The following is a 22,341-nucleotide window of genomic DNA, read 5'->3' on the forward strand; positions in this document are numbered from 1 at the left end:
CTGGGGCTGTGGGCTCGTAGAACAAGGCTGGCGTGGGAACTGGGGTGGGGTCTTATTCTTGCCTTCACAATGCATTATTATTGCTTAAGAGAAGGCTTAAGGGCACAACCATTGTAGTGACTTTGACTTTAGGTTTTTCATGCCTGAAAATGGCAGTTTCCATATCCTTTGCTGAGGTATCCCTGACACCTTTCCAGCTGCTTCCTCAGATGACGACATACTTACTTTTTTTTTTTTTTTTTTAATTTTTATTTATTTATTTATTTATTTATTTATTTATGGCTGTGTTGGGTCTTCGTTTCTGTGCGAGGGCTTTCTCCAGTTGCGGCAAGTGGGGCCCACTCTTCATCGCCGTGCGCCGGCCTCTCACTGTCGCGGCCTCTCTTGTTGCGGAGCACAGGCTCCAGACGCGCAGGCTCAGTAATTGTGGCTCACGGGCCTAGTTGCTCCGCGGCATGTGGGATCTTCCCAGACCAGGGCTCGAACCCGTGTCCCCTGCATTGGCAGGCAGATTCTCAACCACTGCGCCACCAGGGAAGCCCGACATACTTACTTTTGAATAGCTAACAGCTACATTTATTTCACTGTTGTCTGCTTTCAGTGAAAAAAAAAAATTGTATTGTTCAAACACATATGCTTTTTTGTTTATGTGGCCTGGTCTTGAAAAATCTTGATGTGTCTGCCTTAATTCCTTTAGTTTGTGAAGCACTTGATAATCTCAAAGCACATTATCTCATTTGGTCCTTCCAATATCCCCATTTTATAGTCTAGTAAGGAGGGATTGAGCTACTTAGCTCCAAGTCACGTAGCTTGTGTGTGGTAGAACCAGGGCTCAAACCCAAGTGTGGTGTTAAAGCCTGCGTATGTCCCATTTAGAACTGTAGGGAAGTAGGCTAACTGGCAAAAAGTTAGATTTGGTTCTTATCCTCAAACAAGAGAAGCTGTGTGGTCGAGTGGTTTCAGAGTACAGAGCCACAGTTTCTTGTCCTGTAAAATGAAGATAATAATTATACTTATGTCATAGGATTGTTATAAGAATTAAGCAAAATGTCCCATGCAAAATACTTGGTATGGTATTTCGGGGGCTTCCCTGGTGGCGCAGTGGTTGAGAATCTGCCTGCCAAAGCAGGGGACACGGGTTCCAGCCCTGGTCTGGGAAGATCCCACATGCCGCGGAGCGGCTGGGCCCGTGGGCCACAATTACTGAGCTTGCGCATCTGGAGCCTGTGCTCTGCAACAAGAGAGGCCGCGATAGTGAGAGGCCCACGCACCGCGATGAAGAGTGGCCCCAGCTTGCCACAACTAGAGAAAGCCCTCGCGCAGAAACGAAGACCCAACACAGACATAAATAAATAAATCAAAAAAAAAATACTTGGTATGCTATTTGGAACACAGCAAACATTCACTGTATATTAGCCCAAATTATTAATATTAATTAACAGTAATCAATACATATTTGCAGATAAGGTGAGTTTGATCCATTTGGTTTTACCTCTTCCAGTAAAAGAGATAGGAAAGAAAGATCAAGGTTGAGAACAGAGGGAGGTAAAATGAAGTCCTCGGTCTTTATCCCAAGTCTTCTGTTGCCATATAGTTTTTAATAAATAATGGAGATTTGAATAATATTGTTGGTTGAGAGTTCAAATCTTTCATTGTGGTTGGAGGAAGTGATAAGGAGAACTTCTTTTTGTTGTGTCGTATTTTCTCCAGCTGTAAACGTGGAAATAGCTCCTGTCTCACTGTGTTTACATGGAGCATACTGTGGTCCTTTAATGCAAAGTACAGTACATTAACACATCCCATGGCCAGTCTTCAAACAAACTCAACCTTTGTGTGTAATGCAAAGTCAGTGCCTTCTCCCCATTCTAAGGGGGCTCTCTGGGCTTCCAAAGGGCACCAATGCCAATTTGCATTTTTTACTCAAAATTGGAGGTTATAAAATGAAATGCAAACCATGGAGAGTCTTCCCTGGCCTCTTCTCCTTTGCATTTACTAACAGTCATTCTTTCCTGCCCCATTCTGCTGTGGTCTCTAGTTTCACGTGCAAGCTTTCCTCAAGGCAGGAGCCAGGATTGTTCTATCGTCTTTTGTAATTTCTATGGCAGCAGTTCTCTAACGGCATTACAGTCCTTGGAAGAGTGTAAAAAGTGGAGACTCCCCCACCCAGCGTTCAGAATCAGCAGGCCTGGGGTGAGACCTGGGGGACTGCCTGTTTACCAAGCTGCTTGGGTGATTCTGGCACAGGTGGTTCTTGGAGCCCACATCTAGAGAAACTGAAACCGTGTAGCAGATGCCATGATAGGATGGACGTGAGGTGCAGCACAGAACTGGATGTGGGGATGCTCTGGTGGTAGCACCTGTAATTCTGATGGTGGCTTTGGAGGCTGCAGGTATCTTTTGCTTCCCCTCTGCCTTCCCCTTCTGCCTAGTGGCCACATGGTAGAAAAGGTCTCTGGAAACAAGTTCTCAGAGGCCCCTGCAACATGAGCCTCAGGGCTGGGCAGGAAGAAGGAGTACATGTGCCTGGATTGAGGGAGACCAGACCTGAGTGTTAGGGGTGGGTTGGGGAAGCTGGCGGCAGTGGAGTTATCCTCCACCAGGCAGCCCACGGAGATTTCCTTCTCTGAACCCACAGCCCCACCTGGTCATCACAGCAAGACTGTTTTTATTATTCTTTGGCTCACACATCTCCTGGATGTGGCACACATGTGCTCATTGCTGGACCTGGCAAAATTTTTGTCTTAAAGAAATTTAAGTGGCTTTGTTTATATTTTTAAAATTAATTATTTATTTGGCTGCATTGGGTCTTAGTTGTGGCACCCAGGATCTTCGTTGCAGCGTGCAGGCTTCTCTCTAGCTGTGGCATGCAGGCTCCAGAGCACGTAGGCTCAGTAGTTGTGGTGTGCAGGCTCAGTAGTTGCGGCACATGGGCTTAGTTGCCCTGTGGCATGTGGGATCTTAGTTCCCTGACCAGGGATTGAACCCGCGTCCCCTGCATTGGAAGGCGTATTCTTAACCACTGGACCACCAGGGAAGTCCCTTAAGTGGCTTTATGATTAAAATACTAATCCACTGATTAAAACTTGAATGCTATTTACCTCTTTATAATTTGAGCATTATTAAACCTTACATTCTGGGTCTTTGGGAGGTTGCTGGGTGCTTGGATCTGCCCCTCCTTCTTTTTCATCTCCCTGCCTCACCCAGGACTCCAAGACCAGATCCATTTTCAAAGCTTATCTTCCTCTGTTCCTTCTAGTGACGCCTCCCTCCCATTATTCTTCTGACTCCTAATCAATTTTTTTTTGGCTTTTAATTTTTTGAGGTGTAATTTACACAAGATGAAGTGCACAGATCGAGTTTTGAAAACTGCATATTCCTGTACAACTCACACCTCTATGGAAAGATCTTGATTGGATGTGTTTCTATCATTCCAGGAAGTTCCCTCATGGCTCTTCCCAGTACCCCCTCAATTTCTCCCCTGACTCAGGCAATCACTGTTCTTACTTCTTTTACCATAGAAGTAAGCCGTAGAACTGCTTTCCTGTCCTAGAACTTCATATAAACGGGATCATACAGTAAATACTTTTTGCATCTAGCATCTTTCATTAACATAATGTTTTTGAGATTCATCCATGTTGTTTCACTGTCAGTAGTTCTTTCCTTTTTATTGCTGAGTAGTATTCCATTGTATGAATATACCACACATTGTTTATCATCCATCGATTGTTAGGCATTGGGTTGTTTCCAGTTTGGGGCTATTGTGAATAAAAGGCCTATGAACCTTCTTGTAGAGGTCTTTTTGTGGACATATGTTTTTCTTTCACTTGGGTAAATGCTTTGGAGTAGAACTTTGGGTCATATGATATGTGCATGTTTAGCTTTTTGAGAAATTCCCATTTTTTCAAAATGATTGTACCATTTTCACACTCCCAGAATGAGAGTTCTGCTAGTTCAACATCCTTGCCTACATTCAATGTTGACTTTTTAATTTCAGCTGTTCTAGTGGGCATGAAGTAGATATCATTGTGACTTAGTTTGAATTTCCCTGTCATGTTAAGCGACTTTCATGAGTTTCATGAGTTTTTTGGCCAAAGGAATGTCTTTTATGAAGTGTTTATGAAGTTCAAGTATTATGCCCAGTTTTTATTGGGTTGCTTATATTTTTATTAATTTGAAGTTATTTATATGTTCTGGTTACAAGTCCTTTGACAGACATATGTATTGTGAATATCTTCTCCCAGCATGTGGCTTGCCATTTAATTTTCTTAATAATCTCCTTTGATGAGCAGAGGTTTTTAATTTTTTTTTTTTTTTTTTTTTTTTTTTAAATTTTTTTTATAGCTACTTTATTTATTTATTTTTGGCTGTGTTGGGTCTTCGGTTCGTGCGAGGGCTTTCTCTGGTTACGGCAAGTGGGGGCCACTCTTCATCGCGGTGCGGGGACCGCTCTTCATTGCGGTGCGCGGGCCTTTCACTATCGCGGCCCCTCCCGTTGCGGGGCACAGGCTCCAGACGCGCAGGCTCAGCAGTTGTGGCTCACGGGCCCAGCTGCTCCGTGGCATGTGGGATCTTCCCAGACCAGGGCGCGAACCCGTGTCCCCTGCATTAGCAGGCAGATTCCCAACCACTGCGCCACCAGGGAAGCCCGAGGTTTTTAATTTTGATGAAGTCCAGTTTTTCAGTTTTTTCTTTAGCAGTTCGTATTTTTTGTGTCCTCTCTAGGAAATCTTTTCCTGCCTCAGGGCCTCAAAGGTATTTGCCTATACTGATAAACCAAAACTTTATATTTTGGTTTTGCATCTGAGTCTGTGACCCATCTCACATTAATTGTGTGTGCATTGTGCGCAGTGGGGGCAGTGAGCAAAGACTCTTCTCTCCCCAGCTTTATGCATTTGTCCCAGGACCACTTGTGGAAAAAACTGTCATTTCTCCCACTGAATGGCTTTGGCACCTTTTGGAAAGTCAATTGACATGTGAGTCTATTCCTAGGTTGTATTCTGTTCCATTGATCTACTTGTCTGTCCTCAGATCAGTACTGTACTGTTTTGATTACTATAACTTCCCTGCAAGTTTTGAAGTCAGGTGGTATGAATTCTCCAGCTCTTTCTTCTTTTAAAAGAACTGTTTGTTCTAGGTCCTTTAATTCCATATAAATTTTAGGCTAACTGGCAAATTTCTACAGAAAAGACTTTTGGGATTTTGATGGGATTGTGTTGAATCTGTAGATCAATTTGGAGAAAATTGATGTTTTAACAATATTTACTCTTTCAATCCACAAACATGGTCTACCTTTATTTTCATTTCTTTCAGCAAAACATTGTAATTTTCAGTGAAGAAATCTTGTATTGTATAACCTTTTAAGCATTTATTCCTGAATATTTTATATCCTTAATGCCATTTAAATGATGTTTAATTTTTTTTTGCTACTGGTATATAGAAATGTAATTGATTTCTGTGTATTGACTTTGTGCCCTGCAATGCTGTTAAATTTATTAGTTCTAGTCATTCTGGGGGGTAAATTTCTGTGAACACAATCATGTTGTCTGAAAATAAAGGCAGTTTTATTATTTCCTTTCCAACAAGTATGTTCTTTATCTTTTTCTTGCTTTATTTCCTCCTTGTTAGGAGGAAAGTATTCAGTCTTTTCACCATTAAGTTGTTAGCTCTAGGTTTCTGTAGATGTCCTTTGTCAGATTGAGGACATTGATAATTTGTGTTTTTTCTTTCTGTCTCTCTTGTTTTTTGATCAACCCAGCTATAGGTTTTCCAATTTTATTAAGCTTTTCAAGGGACTAACTTTTGGTTTCATTAATTTTCTTTATTGTTTGTCCATTTATCTTTTTTAAAAAAATTAATTTATTTTTATTTATTTGGCTGTGCTGGGTCTTGGTTGTGGCACATGGGATCTTTGTTGCAGCATGTGGGATCTTTAGTTGTGGCATGTGGAATCTTTAGTTGTGTGGCATGCGAACTCTTAGTTGCGGCATGTGGGATCTAGTTCCCTGACCAGGGATCGAACCCGGGCCCCCTGCATTGGGAGCATGGAGCCTTAGCCACTGGACCACCAGGGAAGTCCCTGTTTGGCCATTTCTATTGTATTTCATTGTGTTCTACTATTTTTATTTCCTTTCTTCTAGTTACTGCATATTTAAATTTGTTCTTCTTTTCGTAGTTCCATAAAGTGAAAGCTTAGGTCGTTAATTTTAAAACCTTTTTTTCTTTTCTAATATTAGCATTTGGAGCTACAAATTTCCCTATAGGAAGATTTTCCCTAGAGGAAAATTCCCTGTAGAAAAAGCACTGTTTTTCTGCATCTCATAAATTTTGATGTGTTGTTTTCTTCACTGTCAATTAGTTTGAAATGTCTTCTGATTTCTCGTGTGAATCCCAGTCACTTTAAAAGACTCAATTTAAATCTTATGTCTTCTCTTTTATGATGACTCTAGCCTATTTTCTCTTTTCCACCTCATTCATTATATATTTTCTCTGTATAGTTTTATACTCTGTTTTAGTCTCTCATTTTTTTTTATGCATACACATTTGTTTTATGTGTGTATCTTTTACTGACTCCCAAAATGAACGATAGTCTCTTTGATTACAAGAACTCCATCGTATGCTGACTCTGTAAACTTTTTAGTACCTTGTTGTAGTTGGCATACAATTAACAGACATTTCTTAAGCACCATTAATGTAGGAGCTATGGTGGGTGATAAAGGTTGAGTATAATCCAGATACGCTTTAACTAATTTTTAAAAGATATTAACTAACGACACAAAATAATATATAATAAAAGCCAAATGAGAGGAGACGTCATTAAACACTCCAGGTACTCTGAAGAGGAAGAGGAGACTGTAGGACAAATTATTTGAGGAGGATTTCAGAGAGGACTTGGGATTTGAAGTGGCCCTGAAACAGAGGTGGGATTTAAGTGAAGATGGAGGAAATGCCATTCCCACTGTGGGAAAATCATGTGCAATGGTCCTGAGGTATAAATGTACACTGCCCATTTGGAGGATGGGGAGAGACTAGCATGGGAAAACCAGGGGACAGAAGTCAGGGCTACTGTGACGCAGGATATGGAGTTATGGGTTTGGCATACTCATTTCTGATGGCAAATCTGCTGTGCCATCTTGGCGCTCATGCCGTTTTCTTTCCTGCTTGGCCCTCTTATTCTGCATCTGCCAGTCAGAGCTTCTCAGCAGTGCTTCCTGAGTAGCATGGGAAGGAGTTTCCAGGCCAAATCCCCTGCCTCTTTGCACTCGGACTCAGGCACTCTTTGTTTTCTCTTGGAGATTTTCTTTCTTGGTTGCCTCTGGAGTCCAGTCACTCCTCTGAAGCAGCAGTTGTGGTTTTTTAAGGCTGGTGGCCAGGAGGCCTGGTGACTTGGTTTATTTCCAGGAAATCTTGTTCTAGCTCCACCCTCCCTGCCCAGTTCAAAGAGTGTCCACACCCTTAATTAAGAAAAAGGAAACCACCTTTTCCTAAATGAATATCATAAAACAGAGAACCTAAGTGTACTTCTCTGGGAAGACCAAAGCACTTCTGTCTACAAACCAATATTGACATTGACCCTTTGTACCCATTCATTCCCTCATTCACTCAGGAGCCTTTGTTTTCATCGTTCTCTTCTAATGCATCTGGCTGGGAACACAATAGACATTTTCATCCCACAGAATTTTACTGTAGACCTTTGGTTTGCATAATCTTAAGCTAAATTTTTGGGGTGTGTGTGTGTGTGTGTGCAGGACTGGTCTGAGACTTGGAAGAAGCTGCAGGCACTTGCAGTAGTGTTGGGCCAACAAGGCTACTCACAAGGTGGGTAGCAAACAGCAAATTCAAAAGCTGGGCGGTCTGAGAGCCCAGAAGAGGGAGCATTAGGGCTACTCAGGGAAGGCTTCCATAAACCTTGGGAGTGGAGGGGCTGAATTTGGATTCAGGAGGGGATAATGTAAGCATCGTCTTAGAGTTGCCACTGAGCACTGCATTTCAGGGGGCAGTTAGAAGCCTACCCCGCTGAGACAGAAGAGCATGTGTGGAGGGGGTGGGTGGAGAAATGAAGCTTTGGTGGAGGCTATTTCTTTAGGCTTCCCAAGGCCGAAATCTATGCTCAAACAGTAGCCAGAACCCATAGAATTAAATGTATTTCTAACTAAGATTTATTTGTATGCCCATGTATAAAATTTATTATACTTATAATAATCCACTTTTTAAAATGCAGTGTGAGTTATGGCCAGTTAAGTTTCTGAGGTTGAAATCAGCCTCAGGCCTTGGTCCTGCTGGGTCTCTTTGGGACCCCTGTCTGCTCAGCCAGGCCATGAGGAGTGGCAGCAAATGGAAGAGAGAAATTCTGCTTCTCTAGTGTCCAGGGCTGGGCAGAGAGGTATCTTCAGGGGGTCCCACCCCCACCCAATGGCAGAGAAGCACCTTCCTCAGCAGATGGAGGGTAGGGAGGCTAGGCTGGGGCTGGGTCAGTTCAAAGCTCCCCAGGCCACACCCAGTGGAAGCCTAGCCAACCTCCCTAAGGGACTGGAGTCTGGATCAGACCACCTATTATATGCACTTGGGGGATAGAAACCAGGGAACCAGCCACATTAGGGGACACTTTAGGGGTATTCATTAAAGCTTCTGATTTGTTGGTTTGGGGAGCTGAGGGGACTTTGATTTTTAAAATATACTGCATCCGGGACTACTGCTTTGGGAGACTCAGGCAGCTTCCTCCAACTCCAGAGCACGTAGTAGAATAAAATAGGAATAAATGGCTAGCTTAAAATTTTAAAGAATTCCTTTCCCCCAAAGTGGGGCCAGCCTATCCGGGGCCTGCTGGCTGCTGGGCTCAGCTTCCCGCTGCAGTGGGAGGCCGGCCTCCCTCTCCTGTCCTGGGGCCTGGCTCAACAGTGCCCTCGGCCCTCACACCAGGCTTCTTGGCTTTGGGAAGACATGTCAGGGTCAAGCTCTGTGACAGGTGTGAGGACACAGTGAACACTGTGTATCCCTGGTTAAAATGGACCTGTGGTGTAACTGAGTTTCCCCCCGTGGGATAGAGGGTCACTCAGCAGAAGGACGGAAGGGGGCTCAGACATCCTCCCATCCTCCCTGCCTGGCCTGATCAGGGCATGTGGGGACCCAGGGAGGGGCCCCAATCCCAGCCAGCTCCCTCGTCCATGTGCCTCTCAGTCCTCTGTCACTTCCTTCCTGTTTCGTGGCCCTATAGTTTCATAATTTTAAAAACTCTTCCACAGTTACATGCACTCTGAACTTCTTCTATTTTGTCCTTTTTGGTCACATGTGCCTTGGAGGTAAGTGTTTCAGCAACTCCCCATGGCCAGCTTCCCCGTGTCCTGCCCTGTCCACGCTTCAGGCCTCGGGGCTGCCGTCACCGCGCTCCCCATCTCACACAGTGTTGTTTTTCTCACCAGAGTTCAGACATCCTCAGCAGCACTGGCTATGAGACCATCATCCAGCATCTGAACAATGGCCGCAAGAACTGCAAAGAGTTTGAAGACTTTTTAAAAGAAAGGTACATGTTGTTTCTCTCTGAAGACAGAGGGTGGACAAAACACTCCCACACAGACAAGGACAGTTTACTGGTTTTGTTTGTTTTTAATGGTCCACAAAACCCTCTGCTGTAAAGTTATGGAACGATCCCCAAGAAGTAAATGATATCTTTGTCCTAAAGCTCTTAGGAAGCCATTCAAGAGATAAGATTTATGAATGAAACAGCAAACCAAATATAATAAAATACTAAGTTTTGTGATACGTATGATACTGAAAGACCTCACGGGAGAGGAGAGCTTGGGACGACTGGCAAAAACAGAGGGGCAGCGTCATGGAGGAGGAGATCTTGAAGCATCCCTTAACTCGAGGAAGAGATGGCTTTGGTCAGTGGAGGAACACCCAGGTGTCTATGGGAGGGCGGCAAGCAGGGCCTGTGCAGTGACAGGGAGGCAGAGCCTGGCTCAGAGACCACCGAGCTGCGGTGGTGGTAAAGATGCAGGGGCCAGTCGTGGTGCTCCGCAGGGTGGTGGGCTTGGTGGCCTGGGGGGATCTGGCATGCTTTAGAGGACTCCCTCCCCTCCCCTTCTCTTCCCTTCCTTTCCTTTAAGATTAAAAAAAATTCTATACTTAATGGGGTAAGTTAGTTTTATGGAAAATCTTATTCATCTGGAAGCCTCCATTTCCCGGTGACTCTGGATGAAGGAGTGCTTTGTGGAGATTTTTGTCCAAAGATCTGGGTTGTTGCCAGGACCCAAACTGATGAACCGGTTCTGTTTGTAAGGCAGTGAGTGAGAGAGTCGTTACTTGGAGATACAGACAGCAAAGTGCTTTTGATCAAATCTCTTTATTTTCTACTCAAGAGAACATTAGGGTAACATAAAACTCACACTGGTTGCCCGCTCTGAGATGGCGAGGCCTCTCCCCCTGAACTGTTTCAAAGGTCCAGGGCAGCTGAGCACTGCCACGCTGTGAGTCTCAGGAGGGCTGGACACAGAGAGGTCTGTCCACTGTCAGGCCCCATGGAACTGGTCGCTGTGCCTCCTTTGAGGGACCAGCCTCCCTCTTCTACCCAAGCTGGTTGACAGTGGTGACACCAAGTTACAACTTTCCTTTCTCTTGACAAACACTGGAGGTGAGCTTCTTCCTTTCTTCAATTGTCTCTGACAAAGGAGCAAGCACACAAGAGTTTCCCCACTGTATAGGATATAGAAATTGCAGAACATCCCTTGCTTTATGTGTTTCTCCTCCACTTGGGGCTTTTATAAATTTTCTCCTGGGAATGATATAGCTTTGCCATACATCCATGAAGGAGGTGTTGGCTAACGACCAAAGCTTCTGCAGCCCAGACAGAACAATCCAAGGTTCCCCTGACACAATGGGGATGGTGGTATGTATCAGTGGTGTCTACATTTTTTTGAATGTAACCCTCAGTACAAAATACATTTTACACTGCCACCCAGCACACACATGCATAAAACAAAAGTTTAATAAAACATTACTACCCTATTATTTTACTCAATTCTATGTAATTAAAAACTGCTGGTCATGTATGCAGAAAACAGTAAGACACTGATGAAGGAAATTAAAGATGATACAAACAGATGGAGAGATATACTATGTTCTTGGATTGGAAGAATCAACATTGTGAAAATGACTATGCTACCCAAAGCAATCTACAGATTCAATGCAATCCCTGTCAAACTACCAGTGGCACTTTTCACAGACCTAGAACAAAAAATTTCACAATTTGTATGGAAACACAAAAGACCCTGAATAGCCAAAGCAGTCTTGAGAAAGAAAAACAGAGCTGGAGGAATCAGGCTCCCTGACTTCAGACTATACTACAAAGCTACAGTAATCAAGACAATATGGTACTGGTACAAAAACAGAAATATAGATCAATGGAACAGGATAGAAAGCCCAAAGATATACCCACACACACATGGTCACCTTATTTTTGATAAAGGAGGCAAGAATATACAATGGAGAAAAGACAGCCTCTTCAATAAGTGGTACTGGGAAAACTGGACAGCTATATGTAAAAGAATGAAATTAGAACACTTCCTAACACCATACACAAAAATAAACTCAAAATGGATTAAAGACCTAAATGTAAGGCCAGACACTATAAAATTCTTAGAGGAAAACATAGGCAGAACACTCTATGACATGAATCACAGCAAGATCCTTTTTGACCCACCTCCTAGAGAAATGGAAATAAAAACAAAAATAAACAAATGGGACCTAATGAAACTTAAAAGCTTTTGCACAACAAAGGAAAACATAAACAAGACAAAAAGACAGCCCTCAGAATGGGAGAAAATATGTGCAAATGAAGCAACTGACAAAGGATTAATCTCCAAAATTTACAAACAGCTCATGCAGCTCAATATTAAAAAAACAAACAACCCAATCCAAAAGTGGGCAGAAGACCTAAATAGACATTTCTCCAAAAAAGATATACAGATTGCCAACAAACACATGAAAGAATGCTCAACATCATTAGTCATTAGAGAAATGCAAATCAAAACTACAATGAGATATCATCTCACACCAATCAGAATGGCCATGATCAAAAAATCTACAAACAATAAATGCTGGAGAGGGTGTGGAGAAAAGAGAACCCTCTTGCACTGTTGGTGGGAATGTAAATTGATACAGTCACTGTGGAGAACAGTATGGAGGTTCCTTAAAAAACTAAAAATAGAACTACCATATGACCCAGCAATCTCACTACTGGGCATATACCCTAAGAAAACCATAATTCAAAAAGAGTCAAGTACCACAATGTTCATTGCAGCTCTATTTACAATAGCCAGCACATGGAAGCAACCTAAGTGTGCATCAACAGATGAATGGATAAAGAAGCTGTGGCACATATATACAATGGAATATTACTCAGCCATAAAAAGAAACGAAATTGAGTTATTTGTAGTGAGGTGGATGGACCTAGAGTCTGTCATACAGAGTGAAGTAAGTCAGAAAGAGAAAAACAAATACCGTATGCTAGCACATATATATGGAATCTAAAAAAAAAAAAAAAGGTTCTGAAGAACATAGGGGCAGGACACAAATAAAGACGCAGACTTAGAGAATGGACTTGAGGACACAGGGAGGGGGAAGGGGGAGCTGGGACGAAGTGAGAGAGCGGCATGGACATATATACACTACCAAATGTAAAATAATTAGTGGGAAGCAGCTGCATAGCACAGGGAGATCAGCTTGGTGCTTTGTGACCACCTAGAGGGGTGGGATAGGGAGGGTGGGAGGGAGACGCAAGAGGGAGGAGATATGGGGATATATGTATACATATAGCTGATTCACTTTGTTATACAACAGAAACTAACACACCATTGTAAAGCAATTATACTCCAATAAAGATGTTAAAAAAAAAAAAACTGCTGGTCATAACCCATTGAATTAATTTATGGTTTACAAATGGGTCATGACCCACAGTTTGAAAATCACAAGTCCAAACAGAACTCAAAAGCTAAGATCTCACTTTTTAAATGTTTCACAGAAATATATAGGTAAGAGGAGTAAATATATGCAAATTAAAAATTATTAAATATTTGTACTGCATTTCTGGTATATGGTCATTTTTCTGCAGGAGCTTCATAGCAAAAGAAACCAGTCCCGTGTTTTATGATTTTGGGGAAGAATCTGCTGGCATCAGGTCAGAGTGTCAGATACGTCTGCCCTGGGTGTGGGGACTTGAGGCCCCTGAGCAAGTGGCCTGCCTGGCTTTGGGCCTCCTTTCCTGGTAGTGTGCTTGCCAGAAGGAGGCTGCTCCACTGAGGGCATGTGTTTTGTTCCGGGTTAGCTCATGAGAGGAAGTGCAGTCCTCTTCAGGTTCAGGGGTCCAGGCTTTCTTTCTGCTCTCATAGGTGCGGGGTGCCTGTAGGACCTGGGACTCAGTCTGGGCCGTAGTCCAATATTGCCAAAACGGCCTCCTCAGGTCTTGAGCATTATTTTACTGAGCTGCCATAAATTTCGTGTGGAACCCTGGCATATTTGGCGTTCATTATGGACTAGAAGAAAAACACACACAAACACAGGGGTGAAGATAACAGCAGTCTGCCAGGTAGTATTTATTATTTTGTTCCTGAAGTGTCATCACATACATTTATAACATTTTTATGATATGTGGCTAATGTGGTAGTTTTAGGACCCCCCCCCCCCCGCCTCCCACCACACCCCCAAAGTGTTGAAGTCTCACCGTGGACCTCTGCAATTTCTGGCAGCTCAACCTGCCCGGGGCAGCAAGGGGAAGGGAGAGATACTGCATTTCCCAGGGCCCTCCCTCCCCCACTCTCTCCAGATGGAACTAGGACTGTGCCCCTCCACGCCATGTTTTACCTCCATGATGGAAACTAGGAAGTATCTTTTTCCTTGGTTGTACCAGATGGGTTGCAGTAAATCCACCTACACTCGTTTGAGGATGGACAGAACAATCATACGGTGCAAGGAGTAGTGTGACATGCTGCTCTGGAGCGGGCAGGATGCTGCCTTTTTTGCATCTGCATTGCTGATCCGGGGGCTGTGTCTCAGTGTGTGCTCTGTAGCTGACCAGTCCCCAGTAAGTCCTGGATGACTTACTATAACACAGCAAGTAAATAACAAAACAGAGTAACAAACAACCTATCAGTAAGCTGTGAATTTGCCTAGTTTACCATCTATCGGTGACGGCATAGATGATGACAACCACAGCCAACCTCTGAACGGCTACGCAGTAGCAGCCACATATTGAGCACTTGCTGTGTGCCGTGCTGGGAGCTTTGTCTCACGATATTTATTATCTTTATTGATCTTTATTACAGTAATGTTGAGGTTTACACGTCCCTTTGAAATAGTCTCCTTTGACACACACCAACTACATAAGGTATTATTATTTCCATTTTCTTTGCATGAAAATGTAGCTTTTATTTATTTTTTTTAGATTTTTTTTTTGAAAATGTAGCTTTTAAAATGAGATTGGATAAGTAATTTACCACGGGAACCTAAAAAGAATCCAGAACAGCTCCAGAGACATGGCATCTCACACAGACTCTGTGTTGATGACTCATCAACTGTGAGCAGAAGAGCAGGTGACCTTCCAGGAGGCAGGGCTTGCTCCCAGCATGGAGGTTTCTCTCCCTCCCTTTTCTCTCTGTTTCATATTCTCACTCATTATACCCACTCTACCTGTCCAGGCGGACAGGTTTATTAATGAGCGTGCTTTGGATGTCTCTGCCTCCACATCTTTACTCCATTATTTCCCCACCTGAAATGTGCTCCTTTTTCTGCAACTCCTAGGTGAATCCTCCCCATCCTTCAAAGTCCAGGTCAAATTTCCTTCTCTTCCTCCTTTTCCTTTTCCTTTTTTCTTTAAAAGAAGCATTCTACGTAGCGTTCCAGCCTGAGATCATCCACTGGTTAACAATTAAAATGATCCTATCTTATCACTGGTAGCCCAAGCCCATGGACTCTCCTGCCCCTAGAACCCTAGGTGAGGCCAGGCATTACATACTGAGCTCCTGGTATGAGCAGGAGATAAATATAAAAATGAGGATAATTTTGGCCACCCAGAGGGTGGCCAAGTGTGACTAAATGAGATTATGTTAATAGCTGCCATTTATTGAAGGCTTGCTAGATATAAGCTAACATCTAATTTGCATATATTATCTCATTTAATTCTCAAAATAACCCTGTATGGCAAGTTTTATCACCCTTATTTTACAAGTGAAGAAACTGAGGTTCAGAGAAGTTATATAACTTGCCTAAAATCAGACAGGTAATCAGGGATAGATCTGGTTTCTAACCTAGGAAAGTTGACCTCTGGAATCTGTGCTGTTAATCACTTCAGTATACTGAGTACGGTACCTGGTACACAATAAGTGGTGGGTAAATGGTACCCATTACTAATATTTTTATATTAAGCCTAGAAGTTATGTAGAGAATATATCATCAGCTCCACTTTACAGATGAGAAAACTGAGGTTCAGTGGGAGTTTATATGACTTGTCCAAGATTATGAAAGCAGTAAGTAGTAGAGCCAGGACTTCTATTAATCCCATGTCTAACGGTTTTTCTACTTTATTTAGTGGTCTCCTTAGAACACTAGGTATATTCTTTGAAAGGAGGTTTCTACAGGAACTTGGTGGTCAGATCAGCCCTCTTAACTGTGTGTTGCAACATGATCCTGAGTAGGGAGGAGGGAAGTGTGCTTGTGGGACCCCTTTATGTCTGAAATTAGCAGCTATAACTATGGACTGGGGGATCCCCAGCCCCAGTGCTTTGGGACTCTGGGCTCTTTCCACAAGCTCCTGTACTCCCATTGTTCTTTTTTAGGGAGAAGTCAACCTATCCTGGTTACAGCTTTCCTTCTGGGATCCTCATTGTGGGTCAGCTGTCTTTCAGGATGGGCTTAAGAATGACAGATTGCCAGGTAGGAGTGACCGATTCCCCTAGACATTATCACCTTGTGGTCAAGTTATAGCCAAACCATTATGTGCTATATGAGTTTCCTAGGGCTGCCGTAGCAAATTGCCACAAACTGGGTGGCTTAAGACAACAGGAATTTATTCTCTCATAGTTCTCAAGGCCAGAAGTCCAAAATCAAGATCTGCAGGATCATGCTCTCATGAAGGCTTTAGGAGAGAGTCTGTTCTATGTTTTTTTTGTTGTTTTTTTAAAAAAAATATTTATTTATTTATTTATTTTGTTGTGCCGGGTCTTAGTTGCAGCAGGCAGCCTCCTTAGTTGCAGCTCACCAGCTCCTTAGTTGCGGCACGTGGGCTCCTTAGTTGCAGCAGACGGGATCCTTTAGTTGCAGCACGCGGGCTCCTTAGTTGTGACATGCAAACTCTTGGTTGCAGCATGCATGTGGGATCTAGTTCCCTGACCAGGGATGGAACCCGGGCCCCCTGCATTGTGAGCGTGGAGTCTTAACCACTGTGCCACCAGGGAAGTCCCTGTTCTATGTCATTTTCTTAGCTTCTAGTTTTGCTGAATACTTGGTGTTCCTTGGTTTGCAGCCTCTAACTCCAATCTCTTCTTCTGTCATCACATGGCATTCTCCTGTGTCTTCCTGTCATCTTCATATTGGGTTAAGGGTCCATCCTAATTCAGTGTAACCTCAACTAATTATATCTACAATAACCCAATTTCCAAATAAAGTCATATTCTGAGATACTGGGGTTTAGGACTTTAGTATATTTGGGGCCTTGTGGGCAGACACAATTCAACCCATAACATGTACCCAACAGAATGGGGTGGAAGCCGAGACCTATAAGGGAAGTAGAGACTGGGATGGAAGGTGAGTAGCTAAGTCTTCAAATCGAGGCTTCCTCAGAAGCCAGTGGTGATATAAATCAAGACCTTTCTCATTGTGACTTTCCTCCTCTATAAAATGGAGGAGTTATATTAGGTGTTTTGTAAGATTCCCTCTGGATCTAACAATGTGGTTCTTCTCAAGGAATTTATAACTCAGTCTTGGTACTGTGATTGGTGTATATGGTAAAAATTTATTAAAGTGTCAAGTTTTAAAGCAGAATGATTTCCTCTGCTTTGGGGCTGCCAGGAACACTGGGTTGAGGGTCATCCTTAGGTTTCTTTCAAGATTTATGGAAAAGGCCAAATATGACAATATTTGCAGTGGGTCAGTGAAGGGGAAATGGCACATGGATTATTCCTGGTCTGGGAATTTGAACAGGGAGGAGAAAAAGTGAGCTGGAGTTTTCAAGGAGGGCTTGTGAGGAAAGTGTAGCCAACTGGGTGCTTACAGTGGTATTCCCTCTTCTGTTACCTATACTATTTTGTACATTTTCATTATGGCCCTTGTTACATGGGCCTCATATTCAAATGAAAGTATTGGTTTACATTCCCCCCGTCCCTCACCCATGAGCTCCTCTAGGCAGGCCTCATATTTCAGTCACCTCTGTGTTCTCCTAATGTGATGCCTGGCACATAGTGGATGTTCAATAATGACAAATTGATGAGCAGATAACAGGGAAAATTTGGATCGGTGGTAGAACGGTGATCTAGGTTAAAGCCTACTTATTCAGGGGTGATTTTTGCAAAGTCCTAGAGATTCCTTCATTGGCTACAGGCCCCTGGACTCCACTGCTTCCCATTTGCTGAGGAAACACCCTCTTAATCTTGTGGTTGTTCCCCTGATTTCATGAGGAGGAGGTTGTAGTTTCACCTTTATCAAAACTCCTTCTTTTCTCCAAAGAGCACACCACTGTGCCTGCTGGAACTCATTAAGTCATCCTTCAGTATCCATAGGGGATTGGTTCCAGGAACCCCAGGATCCACAGATGCTCGAGTCCTGTATAAAATGGCTTACTGGACTTCCCTGGTGGTCCAGTGGGTAAGACTCCATGCTCCCAATGCAGGGGGCCCGGGGTCGATCCCTTGTCAGGGAACTAAGATCCCACATACCGCAACTAAGCTCACACACCACAACTACTGAGCCCATGCGCTCTAGAGCTCGACACCACAACTAGAGAAGCCCGTGCACCACAACTGGAGAAGCCCATGCACCACAACTGGAGAAGCCCACACGCCACCACGAAGAGCCCATGCGTTGCAAGGAAGACCCAGCACAGCCAAAATAAATTAATTAATGAAAAAAAATGGCGTACTATTTGCATATAACCTACGCATATCCTCCTGTATACTTTAAATCATCTCTAGGTTACTTATAGTACCTAATACAATGTAAATGCTATGCAGATAATTGCCAGCATAGGCAAATTCAAGTTTTGCTTTTTGGAACTTTCTGGAATTTTTTCCCCCAAATATTTTTCATCCCCAGTTGGTTGAATCTGTGGATGTGGAATCTGCAGTAGCAGAACCCGAGGTTGTGGTGGGCGGACTGTACTTGTCAGATTCTAGGACTCTCCATGAGGATCAGGCGCTACCTGTGGTGAGTTCAGATTCATGGTGCCTTAATGTTAGAAGAAAGGGATTGAGTAAATTCTGTTACCAGAAACCACAAAAGATTATCAAGAAATCTTTTTTTTTTTTAAGAAATCTTAATGGATATAATCCTGAAAGGATAAAATACATGTACATTATACATATTTATTTTAAAGAAAATAACCTTAGTTTCTTTTTACGTGTAAAAATAATAAATGTTCATTGTAGGGTATCATAATTTTTATATAGATATGGTGAACAGAGATTCTGAAAGGTAGAAATAGTTTCTAGGGAGTTAAAATGCATCCTTTCTTACAACTAGAGTCAGTTTCAGGTGTGTTTCACTTTACATTATCAGGAGTGGGCAAAAAGTTAGAAATAGAATCCAAGAGTAGAAGCCCAAGAAAACACAGGATTCTTGCTCAAGCTGTGGTAGTGAGGGGAAGTTAATGTATAAGATCAGAAAGGCATAAAAGAGAATTCACACGCATGGTTTCAGAGCAAGTAGATAGGGTTGCCCACAGTACCAGGAGCAGGATGAACCCAAATGATGCAACAGCCATGCAAATTACCTCAGCCAAAAGAAAAAGGAGGGAGAGAAGAAGGGAGAGAGGGAGCAAGGAAGATATGAAGTCAAAAAGAGCAAAAGAACCAGGGCCCCAAACTCAAGAACAGATAGACAAAGCCACTCCAAACTCTGGGTAACTGATCCCAAGTAGAAAATTTACCAAAAGGGAATAATAAAAGTATTCAGAGAGAGAATCCAGGAAAAATTTCATGGAATGTAGAAGAACTAAATAGATCTGAAGGTCACACACTATAAACCAGGAAACATTGATACACAGTAATCAATATTGATTCTGATTATTTAAGAATCAACATTAACATTCATCCTGGTTAAGTTATTTAGTTAAAGAAAGAATAGTTCAAGTATCTAGGAAGGAAATGAACCAAGTTTTTGAAACAGGAATGGGCAGCAGGGAATCCGGATGGCCTTGAGTTTCTCTTCAATGACAGAAGCCAATGGAACAAGTTCAGCAGAGTTCTGAGGGAAAGTTTAAGAACATTCATTACACCAGCGAGGCTGTCATTCAGATATAAAGGCCACACCATCATCAAAAAGTCTACAAATAATAAATGTTGGAGAGGGTGTGGTGTAAAGGGAACCCTCCTACACTGTTGGTAAGGATGTAAATTGGTGCAGCCACTGTGGAGAACAGTATGGGGGTTCCTCAAAAAACTAAAACTAGAGTTACCGTATGATCCAGCAATCCCATTCTGGAGCATATATCTGGAAGAGACGAAAACTCTAATTTGAAAAGATACATGCACCCCAGGGTTCATTGCAGCACTATTTACAATAGCCAAGACATGGAAGCAACCTAAATGTCCATCAACAGATGAATGGCTAAAGAACCTGTGGTACATATATACAATGGAACACTACTCAGTCGTAGAAAAGAATGAAATAATGCCATTTGCGGCAACATGGATCAATCTAGAGATTATCATACTAAGTGAAGTAAGACAGAGAAAGACAAATATCCTAAGATAATACTTACAGGTGGAATCTAGAAAAGATAAAAATAAACTTATTTACAAAACAGAAACAGACTCACAGACATAGAAAACAACCTTATGGTTACCAAAGGAGAAAGGTGGGGGGAGGATAAATTAGGTGTGTGAGGTTAACAGATATACACTACTATATATAAAATAGATAAACAAGTACCTACTGTATAGGACCGGGAACTATATTCGATATCTTGTAATAACCTGTAATGGAAAAGAATCTGAAAAATAACATATATAGATATATGTATATGTATAACTGAATCACTTTGCTGTACGCCTGAAAGTAACACAACCTGGTAACAACTGTACTTCAATAAAAAGTAAAAAATAATAATTTCAAATATGAAGGCCACAGGTAAATGGTTTCAAATATGAAAGTACTCAGGAAATACTGATGCCCTCCCTTCTGAGCCATTTTGGCAAAAGATCACAAAGTGATGAAATTCAGCCAGAAGATCACAAAGTGAAGAAATGAACCAAGATACAAATCTTAGGGATGGAAAAGCTATGGTAATAGGACTGGTGGTGAGCATCACATCCATTTTAATAAATAGTTAAGACTAAACAACTGGGGGAATTATGATTGGAGAACAGCGTGTGTTATAGACACAAATGAAGTAAAAATAATGTAAACATTATCAAGGAGGAGGTGGAGGTACGATAGTGCTAATCATCTCATCCTTTCATGGGCGGGCTGTCAAACATCTGAAATTGTCTAAAACTGAAATAGGTCATTAAAATATTTTAATGTCTCAATCCCCTTAATTATTTTCATAAACTCCTTTTTAGCTTTAGAAGGATATTTTAGGAATTAATTTTTCCCGTGGCAAAGAAACAGTTATTTGAAATTCAGCAATTCCTTCAGCTTCCTTTCAGTTTTCTTCTGTGAAATTTAAATAAGATCAGGCTTAATGCTTTATTTTTAAATAGCATGTAGAATGTAGTCTCATTCTTTTAAAATTACTCATGCCTGTCTGTCCATCCTTCCTGCCTGCATATCCGCATAAAGAAATGTCCATTACAATCATCACCTGGTGTTAATACTAATTAATTTTAGTTGGTGGAATTTTGGACAGTTTGTTGCTTTCTTCTATGTATTTTTCTTTTTCCTTATTTTTGAATAATGAGCATCTATCATTTTAATAAAATGGATAAGGTCATTATTTAGAAAGGACAGATGAGAATGGGAGAAACTTTATAACATGTAAGAATAAGTATTGATATTCAAAATAAAGAACTTCTACAGAATAATAGGAAAAAGGCAAAACACTCAGTTAAAAAATTGGGATGATATGAGTAGGTAACTCATAGAAGAATATATACAAATGTCCAATAAATATATAAAATGCATAATCACACTAGAAATCAAGGAAGAGCAAATTAAAATGAGAGTTTTTTTTAACCTCTGTCACTTAAGACTGGTGATAATTAAAAAGGAATTATAATATCCAGTGTGGGGGAGGGTTTCTGGGAATGGGACTCTTACACACTTTTGGTGGGAATATAAATTGAGAAGGCTTTTTTGGAGGGTGATTTGGCACTGTTTTCCAAAATTTAAAACACATATTCCTCTGATCTAGAAAATCCACTTTCTCAGAAGTCCTAGCCTAGAGAAACATTCTCAGAGATGCCCATGAATATCTGTCTGAGGATGTTCATTTAGCTTTATTTGGCAGTAGTGAAAAAACAAATAGGGTGACCCTGAACTGTGGAAAACTCCATATTATGAACATGGTGGTTAGCATGTACTGATAAGGAAAGATCTATACGATGTATTTATTACTAGGTGAAAAACAGAACAGCAAATAATAGAATGATCTCAATTATGTAACCATAAAAAGTTGTGTATTTGTGAGATATAGGTATGTAAATGCAGAAAAAGGACTGGAAAAGTACATACCAAGCTTAGCAGTGGCTCCCTCTGGGGAGAGGAGTGGGATTGGGGGAGAGCGTGAAGGGGGACTTTCTGTGTTTTATTCCATATGACTTTGTGTTGTGTGAATCTTTTGCAGTGAGAATGTATTCATAATATACTTTTTTTTTTTTTTTTATTTGAAGAAAGTGGGGTAGATGAGATAAAAGGCCCATAACCTGATAGTATGGTTTAGATAAAGCTGGGGCTGGGACACAAAGTGGAGATGGTGACAAAGGACCATGAGGCTAGGGGAAGGGGGGAAGTGGGCGATGTTTTGTGCTTTAGACAGACCTGTGCCACACCGAGTAACAGGCAGATGTTCTTGTGAGACATGCCAACTGCAGGGTTTATATTCTGAAATTCCCCTCTCTTTGGTATGGTTTAGCTGTGTATTTGAATTGACTATGGATGAGGAACTCTATAGGTTGGTTAAAGGATACTCTTAGAGAAGAC

General features: G+C 41.9%; 1 protein-coding gene across 1 annotated transcript in view; it reads left to right on the top strand.

Annotated features, from left to right (window-relative positions):
• The window catches only part of PSTPIP2 (proline-serine-threonine phosphatase interacting protein 2), a 93,703-nt gene that overhangs the window by 38,684 nt on the left and 32,678 nt on the right, over positions 1-22,341 (top strand). Inside the window, exon 2 of the mRNA XM_057526658.1 lies at positions 9,417-9,517. Coding sequence (XP_057382641.1) covers positions 9,417-9,517 — 101 coding nt within the window. The remainder of the gene's footprint in view (positions 1-9,416; positions 9,518-22,341) is intronic.

Source organism: Balaenoptera acutorostrata, chromosome 13 (assembly GCF_949987535.1).
Source record: "Balaenoptera acutorostrata chromosome 13, mBalAcu1.1, whole genome shotgun sequence".
Lineage (NCBI taxonomy): Eukaryota > Metazoa > Chordata > Mammalia > Artiodactyla > Balaenopteridae > Balaenoptera > Balaenoptera acutorostrata.